Source organism: Ptychodera flava, chromosome 2 (assembly GCF_041260155.1).
Source record: "Ptychodera flava strain L36383 chromosome 2, AS_Pfla_20210202, whole genome shotgun sequence".
In the NCBI taxonomy this organism is placed as follows: domain Eukaryota; kingdom Metazoa; phylum Hemichordata; class Enteropneusta; family Ptychoderidae; genus Ptychodera; species Ptychodera flava.
Window position 1 is genome coordinate 26,980,891 of NC_091929.1, and position 20,669 is coordinate 27,001,559.

At 36.6% G+C, this 20,669-nt stretch overlaps 1 protein-coding gene across 1 annotated transcript; it reads left to right on the plus strand.

The window, feature by feature from the left end:
- Positions 1-679: 679 nt before the first annotated feature.
- LOC139147755 (sperm receptor for egg jelly-like) lies at positions 680-14,851 on the plus strand. The gene is made up of 13 exons (XM_070718952.1): positions 680-783; positions 6,216-6,353; positions 7,027-7,062; positions 7,514-7,537; positions 8,035-8,070; positions 9,037-9,101; positions 9,889-9,973; positions 10,203-10,531; positions 11,524-11,629; positions 12,068-12,195; positions 13,073-13,295; positions 13,530-13,627; positions 13,855-14,851. Exons 1-13 carry the CDS (start codon positions 723-725, stop codon positions 13,906-13,908), a joined length of 1,383 nt encoding a protein of 460 aa, XP_070575053.1. The 5' UTR covers positions 680-722; the 3' UTR covers positions 13,909-14,851.
- Positions 14,852-20,669: the final 5,818 nt, after the last annotated feature.

Genomic DNA, 20,669 nt, shown 5'->3' on the forward strand with positions numbered 1-20,669 from the left:
AAAGGGAGGTTATCAACATTCACTTTGGGAAGAATACGAGTGTATCATGATGCAAAATATCAGTAGTTTTATAAATGTCAGAAAAAAGAAGAGATATAAAAGGATACTGAGAAAAAAAGAGCCGTGCTTGTTGAAAATGTGCAGTACTTGTTTGGTGGGAAAAATCAAGATCGGGGTCGCTACCACTCAAAATTTGTGGAGTGGGTGGACAAATAAAAGGATATGCTTCACGTTTAGAAAGCTGATGTAAGTAAGATTCGATCGATGCAAGTCGCATGGAAATCGGACTCGTTTTTTATAAAGTTGCGGCCATTCAAAGTTGTCTCTCTAAACATTTTAGGCCTTCCGTTAGCAAACCTTAAACAGCTATTTTTTCTTTTGATTTCGCGCTATCATTGTAAAATTACCACATGGAATGTTGACTCTTAATATGGAATGTAAGTTGTAAAGTGTAATTTCAAGTACAGGTCTATTTTTACTGTATGATAAAATAACATCCTAATATAGCAAAATTAAAAATGCTTTACAGTTAAGGTTAGTGCATTCTCTTGCGCTCTGTGATATTGGATCGAGATTTGGCGTCGTCAAGGAGACGCACTTGGCAAACATTTGTAACGGCAAGCAAGATAGGGAGCTCGCATGTGATTAGCTGTGTATTGAGAACGTGAGCACTCTCGTTTTATTTTCAAAGACACTTTTTTCTTGAAACCCCAAGCATCATCATGTATTTGCTTACACTGAGAGCAATGGTTCTTTCACTGGTTGTGTGTCCGTGTTTAACAGGTAAGATTAACTAAACTAACTCGATGAAATGGCTTTATTCTCTCCTTTTCTGAAACAAACGTTACTGATTTCATGGGAAGTAAGACACAACAACATTTTTTATCATAACAGTTATACAAGTCAGTTTGACGTTAAGTCAGCGCAAAAGGCCATTCTGCGATATTCAGAAGTTATTTAAGAAAAAGCACACCCAGCGAAGGCATAGAACAAGATTTTGACCAGTTCATGACATAAATGTATGTACGAGCAATAGCGAGTGCATATGTCGTGAAATGGCCAAACCAAAGTGGTATACCGTCGCTGGATACGATTTATTGCTATTATATCATAACAGTACATTGAAATTGTGGCATGGGACTTAAAAACAGGACTTTGCTCTTGCCGAGAGCTCATGCGTATGCCTACTGTGCTATACCGCGAATACACCACGGTTCTATTCTCGTCTTTAGCAATCAGATCGCTGTATTTGCGCCGTCAATATACAGCTATGATATAATACCCAATATCGCCTTTTACTGTGTCATGTTAGCATGAGTGTCACCAGTGCTGCGTCCGAATGAGACAATGTTGATTCTCTAACACAGCAAAAATGACATGAAAATTGCTGGCGATATTATAGAAATAATGGGCGATGCCTTGAACCACAGAGTAATATCATAGACAGAGTGGCAACACTTGCATGCCTTTTGTTCCATGGTCGTCTCGGTAGACTATTGGCTTTTCATATTAAAATGAGCTTAAAAGGTGTTAAACTTTTTGGAGGCTTGGTTTGTGGTTGATAATTACACGAGATTATGCGAAACATACGACGAGATGGCATCGTACTGCCAGTCGCGTAGCAACCATAGTTACTTTGTGAGCTCATAGGCCAGAAACATTGCCTCACGCCAATCAAAACATAACACGCCAGCAGTTTCATAAACATGTCCTTTCTTGGCGCACGTGTAAAAGACGGTATGACTGACCGTAAAGCATTGAGTAAAAACCAGACAGTATCGATAAAAGACTTTCAAATTTGGTTCAAACACACTCATTATATATTCATAAAAATATGAGAGGAATTTTTAAAACAGTAAAACCCACTTTCCTGAAGCTCGAAACACTCCCGTTTTCGCCAGCACATCAATTCCGATCAGCACTACACGACAACAACAACACAAGCTTTGTCGAACATACTTTCGCTTAACAATTGGTGAAAATCCGAAAATTACCGAAGGGTGCATGGTCGGCACTCTTCGTAAAAGAGAGCCAAGAGCTTCGTGAGGCGAGTCAAACATGGATTGCTTACGTAACCGCTTCACGCCTTAAACAATAGCTGTTGCCACTCTGTCTATGATATTACTCTGTGCTTGAACCAAAAATTAACGGGCGAGGCTTGCCTTGTTGCTATCCATGCTACTGGCATTTGTTGCATTTTTTGTCGCCAACGAATTGCCGCAGTATTTCTAGTAAATTAGTTTAATTAATTGTTTAGGCTTCGACACCGGTGTTGTGTTAATTATTTACGATGAAATGATCTTAGATGACCAATAATACTTGAAATACGCATGTGAAATAGAACACATAGAACTAATTTGGGATAATTGGATAGTAAAGTAATGTAGGTTTAATCTCGTTGTAAGCTCATCTGCTTTTCTTTTAAAGCAATACAATAGTTTTAGGAGTATTTTTTAATACTGCAACATTCAGCTATAGGCTTTCCTAACATTTATGAGTAATTTGAAAAACATTAAGGTCCCCAATTGGTTCCAATCGTGTTTATTATACAATGTGCCAACCAATTTATCACAGAGGCCGATATGACATGGAAATAATTCTTAAAATTACCGCTCAATATTTTTGGTATGCAATATTATCAGAAATTAATTAGCTTAAAAGGTACAATTTGTCATTTTTTTTATAAATGTTGATTAGTATTCTAGAGCCCAATGAAAGAACTATTAAGTGTTATTGTCGCACTAACTTCGCATATGCTGAAACCTGACTGTTGAAGACATTAACAGGGGATTTTGAGTGGAATGTCGCATAATTGCCATTAACCCATAATCGTGCATTGTCTATTGGAATAGGGTATCGATGTCCATCGCCTTGTCACTTTCAAACCCACGCGCAAAAGTATGACATTGTATTAACCTATATGAAGTAATCGCTATTGAAGGAATGGCTTCCATTGCATCTGGATATACTTTGGATCTAATTACATTGAACTGAACGAGAGAACAAATCAACAGACACAAATTTGCGCTACCTATCATATGTGAGAAACTTTCAGTTAGTATCTTGGAATATTTTCAATTACCACTTTGCCACGATCGTCGTATGTGTAACATAGAGCAGCTAAGATAAACACTGTATATTACCCCAGGGATTCGAATGACATCAGCTGGGACTTTTCCCGTGCTCCAGCAGAGCATTTTCTGTCGCAATTGAAACCATAATTCAACTTAACAAATTCGTAGCCAGAATGTAAACAGGTTTATCCTCGTATAAATGGCAGTTTAACAAGCTCTGCTATGGTATCGAACACTACGAAAACAGTATAGAATCGTCAAAGTTTGTATGAAACTTAAAAAATTAGGACCAAGTCTTTGACATTTCGTGGTCAATTATTGACAAAGTATCGAGCTACTCTAACATAAGCACCAAACATCTGTGTTGGGGTTACCTGTCTCCCAACCTTTTCCGCAAACGTAAATATAAAGTATGTGCATTTAATGAACAGTACCTTGATGTGAATGGAAATGTAGTAAACTTTGCTGGTGCAATTTCATCGTTTTAAGATAATACTAAAGGTAATTTGATCTTGGTATTAACAAGATCTGGTGTGTGTAGATTGCCAGCGCGATAACAGAAAACAACTCAAGACATACGTCACACAAAACCAAAAAGCCCAACACAGTAGCCGTTATTTGAGATCAGTTTGATGCGCATTTTTAACAGAATAACAGAGTTCACGTACTCCTGCCATATTCAATAAGAGACGGAAAGTATCTCTCTGTGTCTCCCTTCCCCGTTCAACGTCCCTATATCCAACGTCAAGTTCGTAGATTTGTTTGTCAGAAGCTGTGTTCGAAACCGACATTACTTCAATTTCCAATTATCGAAAATTAGTTCAATCATAGCGGCCGATGTGATATAGAAAACAATTTTGCAAATTACTGTTCAAACACTAATGAGTATACAATTAACAGAAGCAATATCTTTCAAGACGATAATTGTCATTTTTAATACAAGTTGATGAATAATTTAGAGCCCGGTGAAAGAATAATTGAGTGATAAGGTTCGCATTGACTTTGGATGTGCTGAAACCTGACTGTTGAGGACATGAATAGATTTTGAAGTGGAGTATCGCATGCAAATAATTGCGATTAAACCAATATCGCACATTATCTATTGGAATAGGGTATCAATGCCCATCTGCTTGTCACTTTCAAAGCCACTCGCAAATTTATGACATTGTATTAACTAATATTAAGTAATAGCTATTGTAGAAATGGCTTCCTTTGCATATGGATATACTTTGGATACAATGAACTGAACTGGAAAACAAATCAATAGATACAAGTCTGCGCTACTTATTTTATGTGAGATGCTCTTGTCAGTTACTATCTTGGAATATCGTTATTAGATAAACTTGCCACAATCGTCGCACGTGTGACATACAGCAGCTAAAAAAGCATTGTATGTTACCCCAGGGATTCGAACAACATCAGCTGGAACTTTTCCCCTGCTCTAGCCGAGAAATTTCTGTCGCATTCAATTTAATGTATTCATAGTGAGAATGAATACTTGTGTGTCATTGTAAAAATAGCAGTTTGCCTAGCTCTGCTTCGGTATCGAATACTCCGCCAAAGATAAATTTGGACTTTTTTCGTGCAACGAGCTCCTTCACTGTCCAGATTATCATGGCACCGCCTTCCCTGTATTTTCCGATGACTCTATAGCCGGTCCAGTGTCCTAACATTTATTTCAATTCCGCCCGACATTTGTGCACCGGCCTATCTTGAAGTCTCTGCTTTCCCTCAGCCCGTTTTCTGTGGCCGCCAGTACGTTACACCAGCTCGCGAACTTTTACCCTAATCCCAATACTCTTACTTCTTGCCATTCGCATACAAACTTTTCCCGTCATTTGTCCGTCGTGTCCTACCTTATCCGCCCGTAACACGATTGGAACTAATTTGGGATATTTTGCAAATTTCTCAAAAGTGTTAGGTGCCATATAGCTGAATGTTGTAATATCGCAAATTACTCATAAAAACAAGTGTGTAAGTGTGTGAATTAAATCGACATTTAGTTTCGATAGTGTTCCGTTCTCCCCATGCTACTCTGTAACCCTGCCCGACAATAATGCATTGGCGCTTTCCCGCCTTCTGTCTCTGTTCTCTCCCATTCCTTTACATTTTTACTTCCACGCATTCCCAATCAATCTTTCCTGCCGGGTTGAGGATGAAGTAGACGCTTTACGAGAAAACTATAAAACCTCATATGCTCCACCTAGGAAATCCCAGACGGTAAAACAACGGGATTACCTTAAGCGTTTGATTGAGAATATATAAGACGGGACATATAGATATCGATCGCAAATTGTTCTGCCTGTTTGACTTAGTCCTGCTACTATAAGATTGAACTTGTGCTTACAAATATTGACTCATACCCATGCAAGAAAGAGGTTTCAATAACACAGGAAAGAATTAGTTTCCACCGACAGTATTGTAATTTATCTTTTATACCTCTAACTTTTACTTCATACCTCTAATTTTTTCAGGCGTGTATTTTTTGTTTAGCAACATTGAACCTAAAAGTAAAGGGCACTGCAGGCTAGGTCAAAATCCTACTTTCGCTATAAAGTTGGCATTTTTGAATCTAACCTCGTTAAGCCACAGTAATAAACATAATGTTATCATTACCAGCCTAATATATGCAGACTTAAATTGGAACTCTAGCAAGTGACAAAAAACGTTAAAACTAAGGCTTCTGTCAAGGGTTTATTTCCAAAAATATCACATTGAAATTGAAACTATGGAATTTGGATTTCGTCAATTGAATTTCATCAATGGGATTTCTTCGTTTTGAAACAACCACCCGAAAGGTGTAGCCATATTATATTTTTACAGGATGTATGTATGTATGTATGTATGTATGTATGTATGTATGTATGTATGTATGTATGTATGTATGTATGTATGCATGCATGCATGTATGTATGTTTGTTCAAGGATTAAAAGTAATTTTTGAAGGGTGTTTTAATTTTTGTAACTTTATAAATAAAAAGGCAATTTGCTACTAATAAAAAACTACGTCTTTAAAATCACAAAGATAAGAACCTTCTTTAAGCATGATGTTTTTAGTGAAGATGCTCCCGAGTGTAAAGCTTTGGCGGAATTTTACTGAAAATGTTAATTAATTCATTTGCGTCGTATGTAATTGAGCAGATGGGACAAGACTACCTATAATTGCGGGACAACCACCAGCGCTGCCGCCGTCGTCACCACCACCCACTACAGAACCGCCACCAATTGCGGCATCCCCAACAGTCGCGGCCGTTGTCACTACTGTAGCTCCTGTGGTCGGTATGTATGATGATTCCTTTTCATGTGATATGTATGTATGTATGTATGTATGTATGTATGTATGTATGTATGTATGTATGTATGTATGTATGTATGTATGTATGTATGTATGTATATGGAAAGCCGTCACTGTCTTAGGGAGGATGTCCATTTACATCTTGATGATGTCAATTTACATTATGATGATGTCCATTTACATTATGATGATACCCATTTACATTGTAACCGTTCACTGATATTCGTTTTACCTTCTTTGTCTTGTTCTAATTTTTTTCAAAGAATTTTGCCTTTTGAATATTTACTTGTTGCTTTAGAAAAATCTATTCTGAGCGACTACCATTTCTACCATTTTAAATATGTTGATTTCAAACATAATTTTTTATTTGGCTGACTCAGGTGGATCAATACAGGACTGCATTTGACCATAATCTGAGGAAATTATCAAAACGTCTCTCCCGCTGTCTCAATCAGGAAATATGATTTGGCTATGTCTCAGTGTCAGTGTATCTGTTGCTGCCTTTAGTACAGTTGGGATGAATTAATAATATGAAAAAACCGTTTCTTGAAAGCCAGTGCGCCAAAACTTTGTGATACGTCACTACTTCCTCAGCCATAAATTTAATAAACCTTTGCGATAAATTGAATAAATAGCACGCTGTTTCAATGTTTACAGGAACCACACTTCAGACTACAATTCACAAATCTGATGGTAAGTGTAGAATTTATATTCTGCCAGCTTTGGGAATGTTAAAATAGTGAAATTTAGAAGGCGCAGGTTTATTATGGCAATTTCAAAGAAATCATTACGAAGGCAAAGTGTCTTACCACACTGAGTCTAAACATTTTTCATTTGATATGAAATAAACCTAAGAGGCGTTGAAGGGTAGTCGGAAAAGTTGTAACAATTACCTCGGTCATTGAAAAATCTCTATAAGATTTCGTAATGCAGTCATGTTGATTCGATCGATCATGATAGTTTCTTTGATCGATGAGTAGGTTGTGAGTTCAAACCTTCACCAAATGTTACTTGAAACTGATGTAAAAGCAGACAGAATGATTGTGTATGGCATAAACTATAAGCATTGCAAAGATGTACGTCGTTCCATAAATGAAACTAATCCACTTTACCAACTTTTTCGGATGTTCTTATTCTTAAGTAGATACTACAATAGAAAGAACATCGGGTAAGTTTGAGTCACTCAATTACCGCGCACTCATATTCATTCGATTTCTTTCGTTGTTCTAATTTTTTGCAAAGAATTATGCCTTTTCTAAGTATTTAGAAGCTTTACAAATCCAATGTTCGACTAAGAACTCTAACACTTTAATAATATTTTAATGAAAACATACCTTTTTAATATGACTGACTCAGGTGGATGAATGCAGGCCCGTGATTTGTCATAATCTGAGAATTTAAATAACGCTAGTCCCCATTTTTCCATCAGAAGTATAGTTTATCTGTTGTTGTTTTTGATACAGTTGAGCTAAAATAATAATACAAAAAAGGAAAATCCGTTTCCTGAAAACCAATGCTACATAACTTTGTTGTTCGTCACTTCCTCAGCCAACAATCTCTGTTAATTCTTTTACCGTTTATCTATCTTTGGCCTGTCTGTCCCTGTGTCTGATCACATTGATTTGGTTTTCCTTGATCTATGAATGACCTTTTCAACTTTTACAGGAACCACACTTCAGACCACTAGTCACACCACTGAGGGTAAGTGTATAATCTAGTATTCTGCCCGCTATGAGTGGAAAACTAGTGAAATTTAGAGGAACGTTTATCGATTACAATTTTAGGGAAATCATCAGGAAGACAAAATACCTGACCACAATGTGTGGGAATACGGCTTTTTATTTGATATTCATTGAACTTAACCCTTTGAGCGCCAAAGTGTATTTTTGTCACCTTTAGAAAATATACTCCAGTCATGTTTTTCAAATTATTGTTAAAATTTTGAAAATAAACTGTAGCCAATGAAATGTGATGTCCATTTGGTCCAAAATTATCAAAAAAATTGAGAAAAATTCATAAAAATTGGCAAAACGTGGCAGTAACATTTTGGTGGGAAAAATTACAGCACCCAAAGGGTTAAGCAGCATTGAAGGGTCGTTTGCAAAGTTCTAATAATTAACTCGGTCATTGGATAATCGGAATTTAGGTTAAAGTAGAGTTGGTTCGATCGATAGTATCTCTGCTCGTCGAGTAGGTTGTGAGTTCGAAAGCTAACCAAACATTACTGAGTATTGCTGTAAAACAGAAAGAATGATTATGTTGTACACACTCGTGTTACTGAGTATTACTGAGTATTGCTGTAAAACAGAAAGAATGATTATGTTGTACACACGAAAGTTGGTTATTTTCACCCGAAGTCTTTTCTATCGTTAAATATTTGACGTGATAGGGAGAAGCTAATCACATTGCCATCGCCATGAAGGCAAGGGGTCCGACCAGTGTTATAGATTAATTTGACATTTCCTATGATCATTACACCGAGTTTAATCTGTCTCAACATGCATTTATGCTGAACAGCTTCATAGCAAAGGACAAGTGAATTGCAACTCTTTTACCCTTAAATTTCCCTTTCTGATCAAACAACCAATGCAACTCCGCCGCATTTTGGCTTTCCAGTAATTTGTGAGCTGCAGTGATATTCTAAATGGTCTCTTTTGTTACTTCCAGCATCTGTTCTTCAGAGAATAGCCAACATGACGAATGGGGACATAAGTAATTTTAACAGAACACGTGTAAGTTATGTTTGTTCAAGGGATAAAAGTAATTTTAGAAGGGTGTTTAATTATTTGTAATTTTATATTAGAAATATAAAGGCAATTCACTACTAATAAAAAACTACGTCTTTCAAATCGCAAGACAAATGCTAACCACTTGTACGTAGTTTTACGTACTTTTTGCTATGTACGTGTTTACTCTGCGATGGAATATGCATTGATTTTTTCTGTGATAAGAAGAAAAAAGTTTGAATTGACATATTGGGATGACTTCTTTTCTTGCAATTAAAAGCTGCGCAAATACGCGTATCTGTGAATCTTTACATTTTGCCACCAATGGTATGTTTCCTTTTAGTGGTTTTTCACAAAAATCCAATTCATACACATCCCATTAAATACAATGTCGGCGTACCAGAGGTATTGTGGATCGGGTCATCATTATAACAACAATTGTTTTCCACAGCGAAATTAAATCCTATTGTTATGTGCAGCAGCATGACCCATTATAATTATGTTGCTTGTGAAATTGTTCAGTGTTAACCAAGAGTTCTAAAGCCTTTCGTAATGTTTTACGATATTGATACCTAACATATGGCTAAACAAAAATAAGGGAAAGTTCTCATAGAGAGTGTCAGTAGACAAGACTCCGGAGAACATAGTGAATGGCGGGGAATTGGAATTTTAGAAAAACATGTTGGTGAAATGTCCTCCATAAAAAATACACTTTCTATGCAAATACGTGTAAGTCATTTCCTGAAAGCACGCACCATGCAGTTGCATAGCTCGAGTTATCCATTATTTGCAGATCATTGGAGTAGTCGACGACTTGGCAAAATTTACATCCAATCTTACAAGCAGGGAATACGAGGAAACGATTGAACAAGCAAAAGGTGAGGTCAATGTCACTCTTTACGCGTAGAGTTCCTTATCTGAAAACTATATATCTTTAGAACTTGTTTCCAGATAATTTCAATGGTCGATCATTTGGCAAAGTTAAAATACAGATTTCACATCTTTTTCCCTGTGTTTCGTATGGCTGTCTGTCATATGTAAGCCTGTATCTCTCTCTTTTGAGTGATAGATAATTCAAGGTCACATTACGAGCATACTTTCTTGCAGATATACTGAACGCCATCGAAGAGATCACACAAATCAGTATTGGTGTCGATGGCACAAGAGATAAATTCACGATTAGTGAAACTCAGATGATAATCGACACCTTCGTAAACATTGCTGACGATATTGGAACATCAGTGTTGGAGAAAACTGAGCCCGGCAGCGGGGCAATCACTCTAAAGACAACATCCCTTACGTTACATGTTGAGAAAGACACTGCGAGCGATCTGTGTAATTCCTCCATCAAATTGAGTGCCAACAGTGGTTTTGAAATTCCATCTGTAGAGTCTATTCTTGGGAATACAACTCATGACACGGTCCTGAACCTGATCGTGAGTATTATAGGATTTACTATAATGCAATTATGACAATCAAATGCAAAAGCAAAATATTAACACCTAAGTATCCGCATCTTTTCACAACTACACATAAACGATAGGAACTAATTTCGAAAACTAGGATATTGTAGTAATGTAGATTTAATTTGCAAATTTAAGATCATATAACTTTGCAATTCCCCTGTTTTTATGGGTAATTTGTAATATTTCAACTCTCAATTATTCAAACAAATTAGTTCCCTAAATTAGTTCCAATCGTATGAAACATGTGTTTCGGTGGTTTTGTAATGTTGTAAGGAGAAGAATGTACCCGTTGTGTAAAACTGGTACGGTAACATTTGCTTACAATTATTTAAATTAATTGATTAAACCTAAACAATAATATCTCGTGGAGCACGTAGAATATAGTCACATGTACCACTTCATATCAAATATCAACATTATATCCCTAGTCCGTGAAATAACATAGAAGCTGTTAGTCAACCTGACTTTTCTATATTTACTGGCCAACAAAACTTTAATTTAAATGTTTATTGTTTAGGTAGATGTTATGTAATATGGACGTGGTAATAGCACTGTTAAAAAGTTACTTTCTTATGACTGTTCAATTTTTTCATGGTACCCCTTGATCAGTCTTGGCTCGATATATCAACACACTCTGACACAGGCTTTATCACTAAATTGGTCATGCACGACCAGTAACAGTGGAATTGACTGATAGTTTGTGAATGTAAACATGGTAAAGTCGTAGGTACTTGAACTTTTCAAATATGAATTTTTTTGACTGGACACATTCTCTCGATTTGCCATAACCTGTAATGACTCGCAATCTCTACTCAGTTTAAACCATTCACTTCAATAAAACACTGCAAGTACTGTATGTCAGCGTGTTAATACGACTGACAATTTGATTTATGTTTTAAAAAAGAGTAGCAGACCTAGATTATGAGCAAAATTGATTCAGTTATAAAATTCACATTTCAAAGTCTTTCAGATTCGGCAGTAGCGTGTTGAATGTGATGCAAGAGGCAGGCCTCATCTATGATTTTGTCAGCCTCTCCTTGAAATTTCTGAATGGCACTGATGTCGAAGGTAATTCTAACAATTGCATGCACTCTTCTTCCAAGGAAACATGCAGAGCTAGCAATATTGATTAAGATAAATGCTGCTGCAAATGTGTTTCATACATTTAAAACTTAACAATTAGTGACTGTAACTCCGGTAGTATTCAATGATTTTTCAGTACTAACAGTCCCATTAGATCATTCACTATCTGAATATGTCATTGTGTTGAAACTTTCAATCGAAGAAAATGGGATTGTTTCCTGTGAATGTTTGTAATACATAAAGTAATTAGTGTCAAAATGTTAAAATTCGCCTTACAGTTTTGTATTGAAAAAAGACGTGATACAAAATTATATAACTACGGAACAAGATGAACAAGTGTCTCATACGTTTATCAACAACGTTGTATCGACTTTGCCAATGCATTTAAATGACAAGGTGCCTTGTTATGCTTTTATAACAAAGGGAATGATATGAACGAAGATCTTAAGGTGTGGCTTGGCAAACAATCTACTCTCTCGGAAGATACAGTTACCATCGTCGGCCATTACGAACCTGAAGAAGAGGTCACATACTACTCTTGGCAAATTAATGTAAGATCATTAGGCTTTATAGATATATTATTATATATGCTATCAAAAATCACATTTCTCAGTCGTTTGAAATGATATAGTTGATATAAATAGCAAATGTCTATCTCCATACAAACGCTAAAAAATTGGAATGCCTAATGTAGGATGCTGAAGATAATTAAGAAGGACGACCAATGACAACACATGCAACTACTATTACTATAGTATTTATCACAAGTAAGTAAATGAACGAACCGAATGAGAAAGTAAGTAAGTAAGGAAGCAAGCGAGTACAAAATAAAATAAAAAATAAGTATTAGTAGTAAGTAATTATAAAGAAGTAAGTAAGTAAGTCAGTTAGTCAGTAAGTAAGAAGGTAAGTAATTGAGTAGGCTTTATTAAAGGAGTTAACAAGTTAGCCAAATATGATAACTCTAGCGGCCCTCACAGGCGAAGATTCAAGGTTTTAAATGAAACATAAAGCGTTCGATGTTCAAAAATGTCTCGAGTTATGTAATTGCTGTATTTTTGCGAATTTCACATTTGTAGCTCGTTTTATTAATGTATGTTACAAATGCGTTTCTATTCTCATTCGTCCAATGAAGTAAAGGACACACACACACACACACACACACACACACACACACACACACACATATATATATATATATATATATATATATATATATATATATGCGCTTTGGCGATCAACTTTCAGCTAAGTCCGATTTTTTACTGCTCACAACACTCAAACGAAATTATCACAAGAAAATACAGTACTGATATAAAGATACAGTCATGAAACAGATGTACAGGATGCATTATGATCTCTCGTCATCTATTTTAAATCTAGTAACACTTTGTTTTTATCTTTTTCTCCGCTTTTTCGTCCCTTAAGGACTTAAGGGAGCAGCATGCCGTCCATATTGGTTTGGCTTCAAATGTACATCTGATGGAAAATTCAACACTTTGCATGTTGGAATTCGAATCTTCAACACGGAGAGGAGACTGCAAATTCGATACCATGATTGAGTTCAAGGGAATGAATAGTCATATTTTCATTCCTGAAACTGAGATAAGCATGACGGGAAATCACACCTTCCGCCTCGGTTTTTTGAATGGTGAGTCTTACTAACTTGTATCGCGTAGAGCATTTGATAATAGTTAGCATAAATACTGTGTTAGTTACAAATATCAAACAACTCAGCGGAACGTATATGGCAATGCACGTAGAAGTTAGATTTCAACTCGATTGATTTTATAGACGAATGCGTTCCGAATGTGTGAAAGTATTTTTCTAATGAATTGTATGATATTGAATATCGTCCTTGTCGTTTATTTATTTCACGGTGTAGATCGCTCTCAAAGTTTAAATGTTACCATCAGTGTTAAAATACATGGATGTCTCCTTATGGAAGAAAATACAGGCGATTTGCGTCAAGATGGCTGTAAGGTAAATACGTAACATTGATTTTGTTGAGATATAAACTGAACCAAATGGATACAGCGCAAATTAGTTGTTATTATGAAAAATTCATAAGAACATGTTTGACCGCCTTTGTTTTTATTTCTCGTATTTTGTGTAAACTCAACATGTTGATAACGTCATATTGTTCATGCTGCTACATTCAAGTTCTTGTAAAATGTATCATGAAGTTATATTTTTCTTTGTTCTGGTAGGTTTCACCGATGTCAACAATTAATTCAACTCTCTGTCTTTGTCGCCGTCTGTAAATATGCCGAATGTGCAAAGGAGTGGACGTCATCATGAAACAATCCGAAGTGACAGCGTAAAGGACATTGTTCTCCAAAGTAAAGAAAAAAATCGAAAACAAATATATAACCGAATCCGGTCATAAGCCTTAGTTTCTTTTTACTGATAACGTAGCATTTCCAACAATCATCCTACTACAATATCGTACGCTGCATATAATAAGCAAACGCCCCTGTAAATAATACGATTCTATGGCATGTTCGCTGAAAATTTCACATGTTGTACAGAAAAAGAGTTTGGATATTTTTTGATAGACAACTTTATTGGATATTATTTTACGACATGTGTGACGGCTGTGGTTTTGACTTAATCAATTAATCCGCTGATACGGGTAGCTGATTAGCCAGTTGGCAATGTTTGTTGAGCAATTACAGTGGTGTACTACGGCGCGCCAAATGTTTCAAAAATATTTATCGTCATAGAGTAAAAATAAACTGTCAAATTTTCTTTCTAAAAAAAGTCTTAAACGTGTATGAATAATAAAGAAAAAGTTTTTTCGTCCATATCATTGCATACTTTTCATAAAAATAGCATTCATTTGAAAATATGTGTCATTAAATATTTGAATGTGTCTGTACAGATAAAGATGACGTGCAACCGTCTTTCTCGATTGAAATAAAAATTCGATGGAATTACGGAAGAAAATAAACGACAAAAGTACTATTGCAAAAAGGGCAGAATGTTATGTAATGCTTAATTGTAAAATATTCTTTAAACCGTAATGAGAAAGAAACTGTTTGCAAAAATTTAGAAACACCACACTCCCATACTTATTGACGTACACATACACGTGTATTTGATATAAAGGTACAATGAATGCTGATTATAAGGGAAAAAGAAACAAAATCAAGCACACACACAAAATATTGAAATGATTAAAAACAAAACCACAAATATTACTTGCACTATTACCAAAAACCAATTGAATCACCATCATGTCTGACTTAAAAAAAGAAAGAGAATCACCATTGAAAAGTCGACCGAGATCGCGCCGGCGTTGAGGCTGAAAAGAAACCAAAACGAGGTCAGCTTGTAATAAAAATCAAAACGAGGTTACAAAAAAACCGAAAAACCAAACCAAAACGAGGTTACAAAAAAAAAAAAAACTCAGCAGAAAAAAAAGAGGCCCGTTCGAGAAAAGAAACAGAGTGGGACACCCCGCAGAAAAAGCCCAACATGAAAATTGAATAATTGTCAACGTCATGATTGTTACAATTTAATGCCAGGGGGTTTTGGATCCTCACACTCGAATGTTGGACGAGATATTTTGGGTATTTCAGCGATAACTCTCAGCTTCTAGTCTTCAATATCCTCTCATGGACGTCCAAGTTACCGACACGTCCCACTCTATATTAAACAGTTACAAGTGGACAAAACACTCGTGGTGGAAAGTCGCTGCCAGCGGTCCCCTCGCTCATGGCGTGCCTCAATATACACTCGAGGTGGTAAGCCAGCGGCCGGCGGTCCCGTCGCTAGTACAGTAGGCCTACACATCGGCAACCAGCGATCCCCTCGCTATACAGTGTAGGGCCGCCTCCCCCAAACCATAGAAAGTCCAGCCCAAACCATGGAGTCCTACCGCAACAAAACGATTGCTAGTCACTAGCCCACGGTTACGTGTGGTTCGATACATAGCGGCCGCCGTGTGGGTATGCATAGTGAAATTGCATACCACGCAGCGGCCGCTGAGCATCGAACCACACGTAACCGTGGGTTTAGCCTCTAAACGGAGTGTGACAAAGGCAAAAATACTCAGGCTAATTAAAACACTGTTTAGATTCGAGGCAACGTTTTCACTAGTGCAGGTAGAACACGAACGCGCCCGACTTGACAAACACTGATCAAGCAGCCGCTATTTCTCCGTATACTGTAGCTCCGGGTGGCAGGGCTGTGAGTTACCGGCGTTATACGGCCAGGCCGTATAACGCCGGTAGCGCACAGCCTAGTCCTGCGTACATGTCGGTGTGTTCCCGGCGTTATACGGCCTCCACTACTGTGGTGGAGGCCGTATAACGCCGGGAACACACAGACCTGTACGCAGGGCTACTCACAGCCCTGCCACCCAGAGCTATGTATATAGGCTACTGCAGAAATATCGTAGCTCCATATATTGGACTGTGTGAATATAAAGTTTTCAGCAATGGGGATCGACATGTCTTGTATGTGCCGGTCGAGCCCTGCGAGTATAGTGAGAGTGTCTGGCGCTGTGTGACCGCTTGGGGTGAGGTGGTTCGTAGATACCCAGAGAACAGAACGAACGGACGCATGTGTTCAGTTGGCAACAGTAGTCAGGTGGCTTAGCAACAAAAAACAGTAAGATCGTTACACGGATGACAAAAGTGCCAAATTTGCTACAGATGTTCACATATATGTGTAAATTAAAATTAGCTATTGCTCCAAGAATTTGGGCTACCGGAAAGGCTCGATGACGTCATAAATTGAAAATGGCCGCCATTATATTGCTTAAAATGGTAAAATACGGCTTATTCGGCCAGTTATAAATATTCTTTTGAATAAACTGACATGAACATTCTCAATTATGAATAAAACATTAAACTGACACAAATCAACTATAATTATGACGTCATAAAGCCAAAATGGCCGACCGAATTCAAAATGTCCGTCCTAACATTTTCTAAATTGTTAAAGCACTGTTAATTTAGCGTGTTTCAGCATTTTATCGCCTGAACTGAAATTAACACCCCAAATTACAGACAAACATATAATTGATGCAAATTATTATTGTGATGACGTCATAAAACCAAATGGCAACCGAAAGTTACAAAAAGGCCGATTATGAAATTAACTGTGCTTGGTACAATAGCGCATTTGCGTGAATAAATGATAGTTTAAAGGTAATTTAATGTAATTGTGTATTAATATTCCATAAACTCAAAGAAAAGATAAATATACCAAAACTTAGCCAATAAGTTCAACACAAGTAACAAACTCTTATGAGATTATTTATTATTAAACAATGATCTGTGTTTGAAAAATCGAATCGATATAAAAGGAAATGAAGGCAACTTCACATGCTGGTTCTACCTTTGTTTGTGATACGGTATAGTGAGTAGATCAATGTGGTTTCGTTATAGGAGAACATGATGAGAAACTAGTGAATCGATAGTGCTTTGACCCTCGTAATGTGACCTTGGTCCCAGCAAAAAAGGTTTTATGTTGGTGATTCCTGCTAGCGGGCCAAAGTTGGGTCCCTACTTCAGTCACTTGAATTATCTTGTATTCCAACATGCTTAGTTTGTTGGTAGTCATCAAAGAGAGATGCTAAGATCATTATGTTGTGGTCTGATTGTTGCATGAATTGTTGCTCAGATCGTTCAGTTGTACTCTCTTTGCATTTAATTTTGCTAGAAGGAGGATATCTTGTATGTTTTTCTTCCTTTTATATCTTATTATAGGATTTCTTGAAAACCATGGCCAGCGTATAATCGCCCTTTATTATTTTCCAGTTTCTTATCACATGCTTTGATTAGGCTGGTTTTGATGAGGTTGTGCTGAGAAGTTTTTTTGTTACATCATTACTCTTATTTTTGTTGATTAAGGAAGGCTCACGTTTTGTTATATTAACTTCTTTTTGATACAAGCTATGTCTTTCATTTTGTAATCTCGTAGTTCAAAGTTTTTGCGTTGATATTATGACCTTCTTTATGAAGTCCATATTTTTGTTGCATGTGCCAACATATCTGAGTAATTCACTTTTAATGAAGCATTTAAAGGTTCGTGGCAGATAATATCGTCAGATGATTTGGTGTGGGTTTTACGGTCGAGCCATCTCTCTCGATTGCGTCTCTGGCATTTGAAGATCACAAGGTCAGTGGGTATGAGGTTTTGTCGATAGAATGTTCAATTATGAATTCCCAAATTGAACGTAGGCTACAGGGTGTTGCACTCCCCAACAAATGTTCTGGATGTTATAGGCTTATGTTCTGTTCCTGAGTAAATTATGAAAATGTCACCTTTTCAACATTCCCATGCGAATATTTGACCGGATTGGGGATTTAATTAACTTTCTCCGTTTCATGGTATGTGATATCAGCTATTTCTGGTGAGCCCATGCTGCATCCATAGATTTGTTTGTTTTTTCTCAGTTGAATTAAAATATGCTCGACAGTCAGGCTTTCATGGACTTTGTGTGTGGGTTTTTTGTATCGTATCAGTTGGCTGGTACTGTTTCAGAGTCCAACGCTACGATCGCTGCATTTATGGCTTCATTTTTGGCATATTTTCTACATTGATACAACGTCTGATGTCACCAGAATAGAGTTTGTTTGTAATTTTATTGTTTCTAACTAGTTAGAAAAGTTTTTGTGTCCCTGGCATATGTAAGTCGTCTTTGCACGATTGGTTTTATGACAAAGTCTAGAAATTCCGAGATTTGGTTTATTAGGCTCGAGCAGCCATTTCTATTGAGACGATGGATGATGATTGTTCCTTCTGCTTGGGTTTTGTGTATTTTGGCAGGAGATACCATCGTGGTGTACAAATTATTCTGCTTATGGGAATGGGAACACTGTAAATCACTTTGTCAATGATCTTCTTGTCGCAGATAAATGATTTCATATACAATTTGTGTCGCAAATGTACAGTAATAGTGTACATTTCGCAGCTGTAAATTGCTATACCTCTTCCTTTATTAATGGGTTTTATTGTGATTTGTTTCTTTTTAGACAGAATGTTCAGGGCAGTCTTTTCTGCTAGAGTTATGTTCTTTCTGGTGTGGGTTGCGAATGGAATTTCCTCTATCGATCTAAGTTGCTTCGAGACAGTTTTAGAATTTTGGCTTTCCGCGACTTATCTTAGAACAGATGTCTGATTGATTGCTTGATCGTTTGTTTCTCATGATATTGCACAATCTTATGATGCGAATAAATTTGTTGATATCTGATAGAACAATTTTTCTGTACAGGCACTTCGGAATGGGAATAAATTTCAAGCCTTTGCTTAATGCTTTGATTTCAACATTTTGTAAGGTTTGATTTGCAAGATTTTTGATGAATCTGAGAATCTTTCTGAGTTCTTGTTTTTGTTTAATCTTCGAATTTCCGTTTATATTCTTCCTGGCGTTTTTTATGTTTTGGTTTCCAAACAGCAAACGATACGAAAAACAAAAGGCAAAGACGCTTTTCATAAAATTCCTGAAAGCTGCAAAAAAGCAAGATAAGCTGGCTTAAAATTAAAAGACAAAAAAGTCAGACTCTTCTCTTTGTTCATAAAACCCTGACGAAACGGTCATTTTAGGCCAGCACATCCTCCAAAAGAGAACGACTGTAACACAGAACTATGTGTCTGTCACGACACATCGAGACATTAAAAAAACAGAAAATTCAACAAAAGAAACAAGCTTCTCAAACAAAGGAAGCAAAAGACCAAAATCACAAACGTAAAACCTTTTTATGGGACCAAAGTTACAAGACCAGGTCAAGGCATGATTTATTCACCGGTTTCTCGCCATGTTTCGGTATCATGAAATCACACTACTATTGATCTACTCACTATATCGTAACACTTTCCGGCAAAGGTAGAACCATGCGTAAAGTTGCCCTCATTTCCTTTACACTGATTAAGTTTTTCAGACAGAGCCATTGTTAAATAGTCGATAAATTCATAATAGTTTCAATGTAACTTGCGTTGAACTTATTGGCTAAGTTTTGGTACATTTATCATTTATTTTGAGTTTATGAATCATCAAGACAAATTGTATACTACCTTTAAACTATATTTTTTTTCACGTAAATGGGCTATTGTACAAAGCACACTGGACTTCAAAGTAGGCCATTTTGTAATTTTTGGTTGCCATTTTGGTTTTGTGACGTCATCATAATAATTAATCTGCATCAATTATATGTGTTGTCCGTAATTTAGAGTGTGAATTTCAGTTCAGGCACTAAAATGCTTGACACAAGCTTAAATAACTGTATTTGAACATTATCACATGATATTATGGTGGATATCTGAACTGGTCGGCCATTATGGCTTTATGACGTCATCACAGTAATTGATTTGCATCAGTTTAATGTTATATTTATAATTGAGAATGTTCATGTCAGTTTATTCAAAAAAATATTGAAAACTGGCCGAATAAACCGTATTTTACCATTTTAAGCAATAAAATGGCGGCCATTTTGAATTTATGACGTCATCGAGCCTTTACGGTAGCCCAAATTTTCGGAGCAATAGCTAATTTTGATCTACACATATATGCGAACATCTGTAGCAAATTTGGCACTTTTGTCATTCGTGTAACGATATTTTTGTTTAGCCACCTGACTACAGCAAAACTCTACTCAGCTTTATTCCGCCAAAGTCTCAGAACACACGTGCCCGTGAAAGAGGGCGTGGTACAATACAAATATGGAAAGTCTCTCGGTGATTGACAGCGAGACAATACGCCAATAGGCAGAAGGCAATAAACATACTCTTGTTCTCAACATTACTCCGCCCGGCGAAAGTGCTGCAATTACTGAACAACTGAATTAAACTGTAACTGTAAACACAATAATAACACGATGATAAAAATGACTCCTTAAAGTTTGCAAATAAAACATGGCAATCAAATGTTTTTTGACCTGTAAACGAAAGGTCAACGTTTTTGCGTCCGATTTGAAAAAAACACTAATACTGTGACGTATCACATAAATGTTCACTGAGACTCTATGAAAACTCGATAATACTAATGTTATGCAATGACAATGTTCAAATGTTC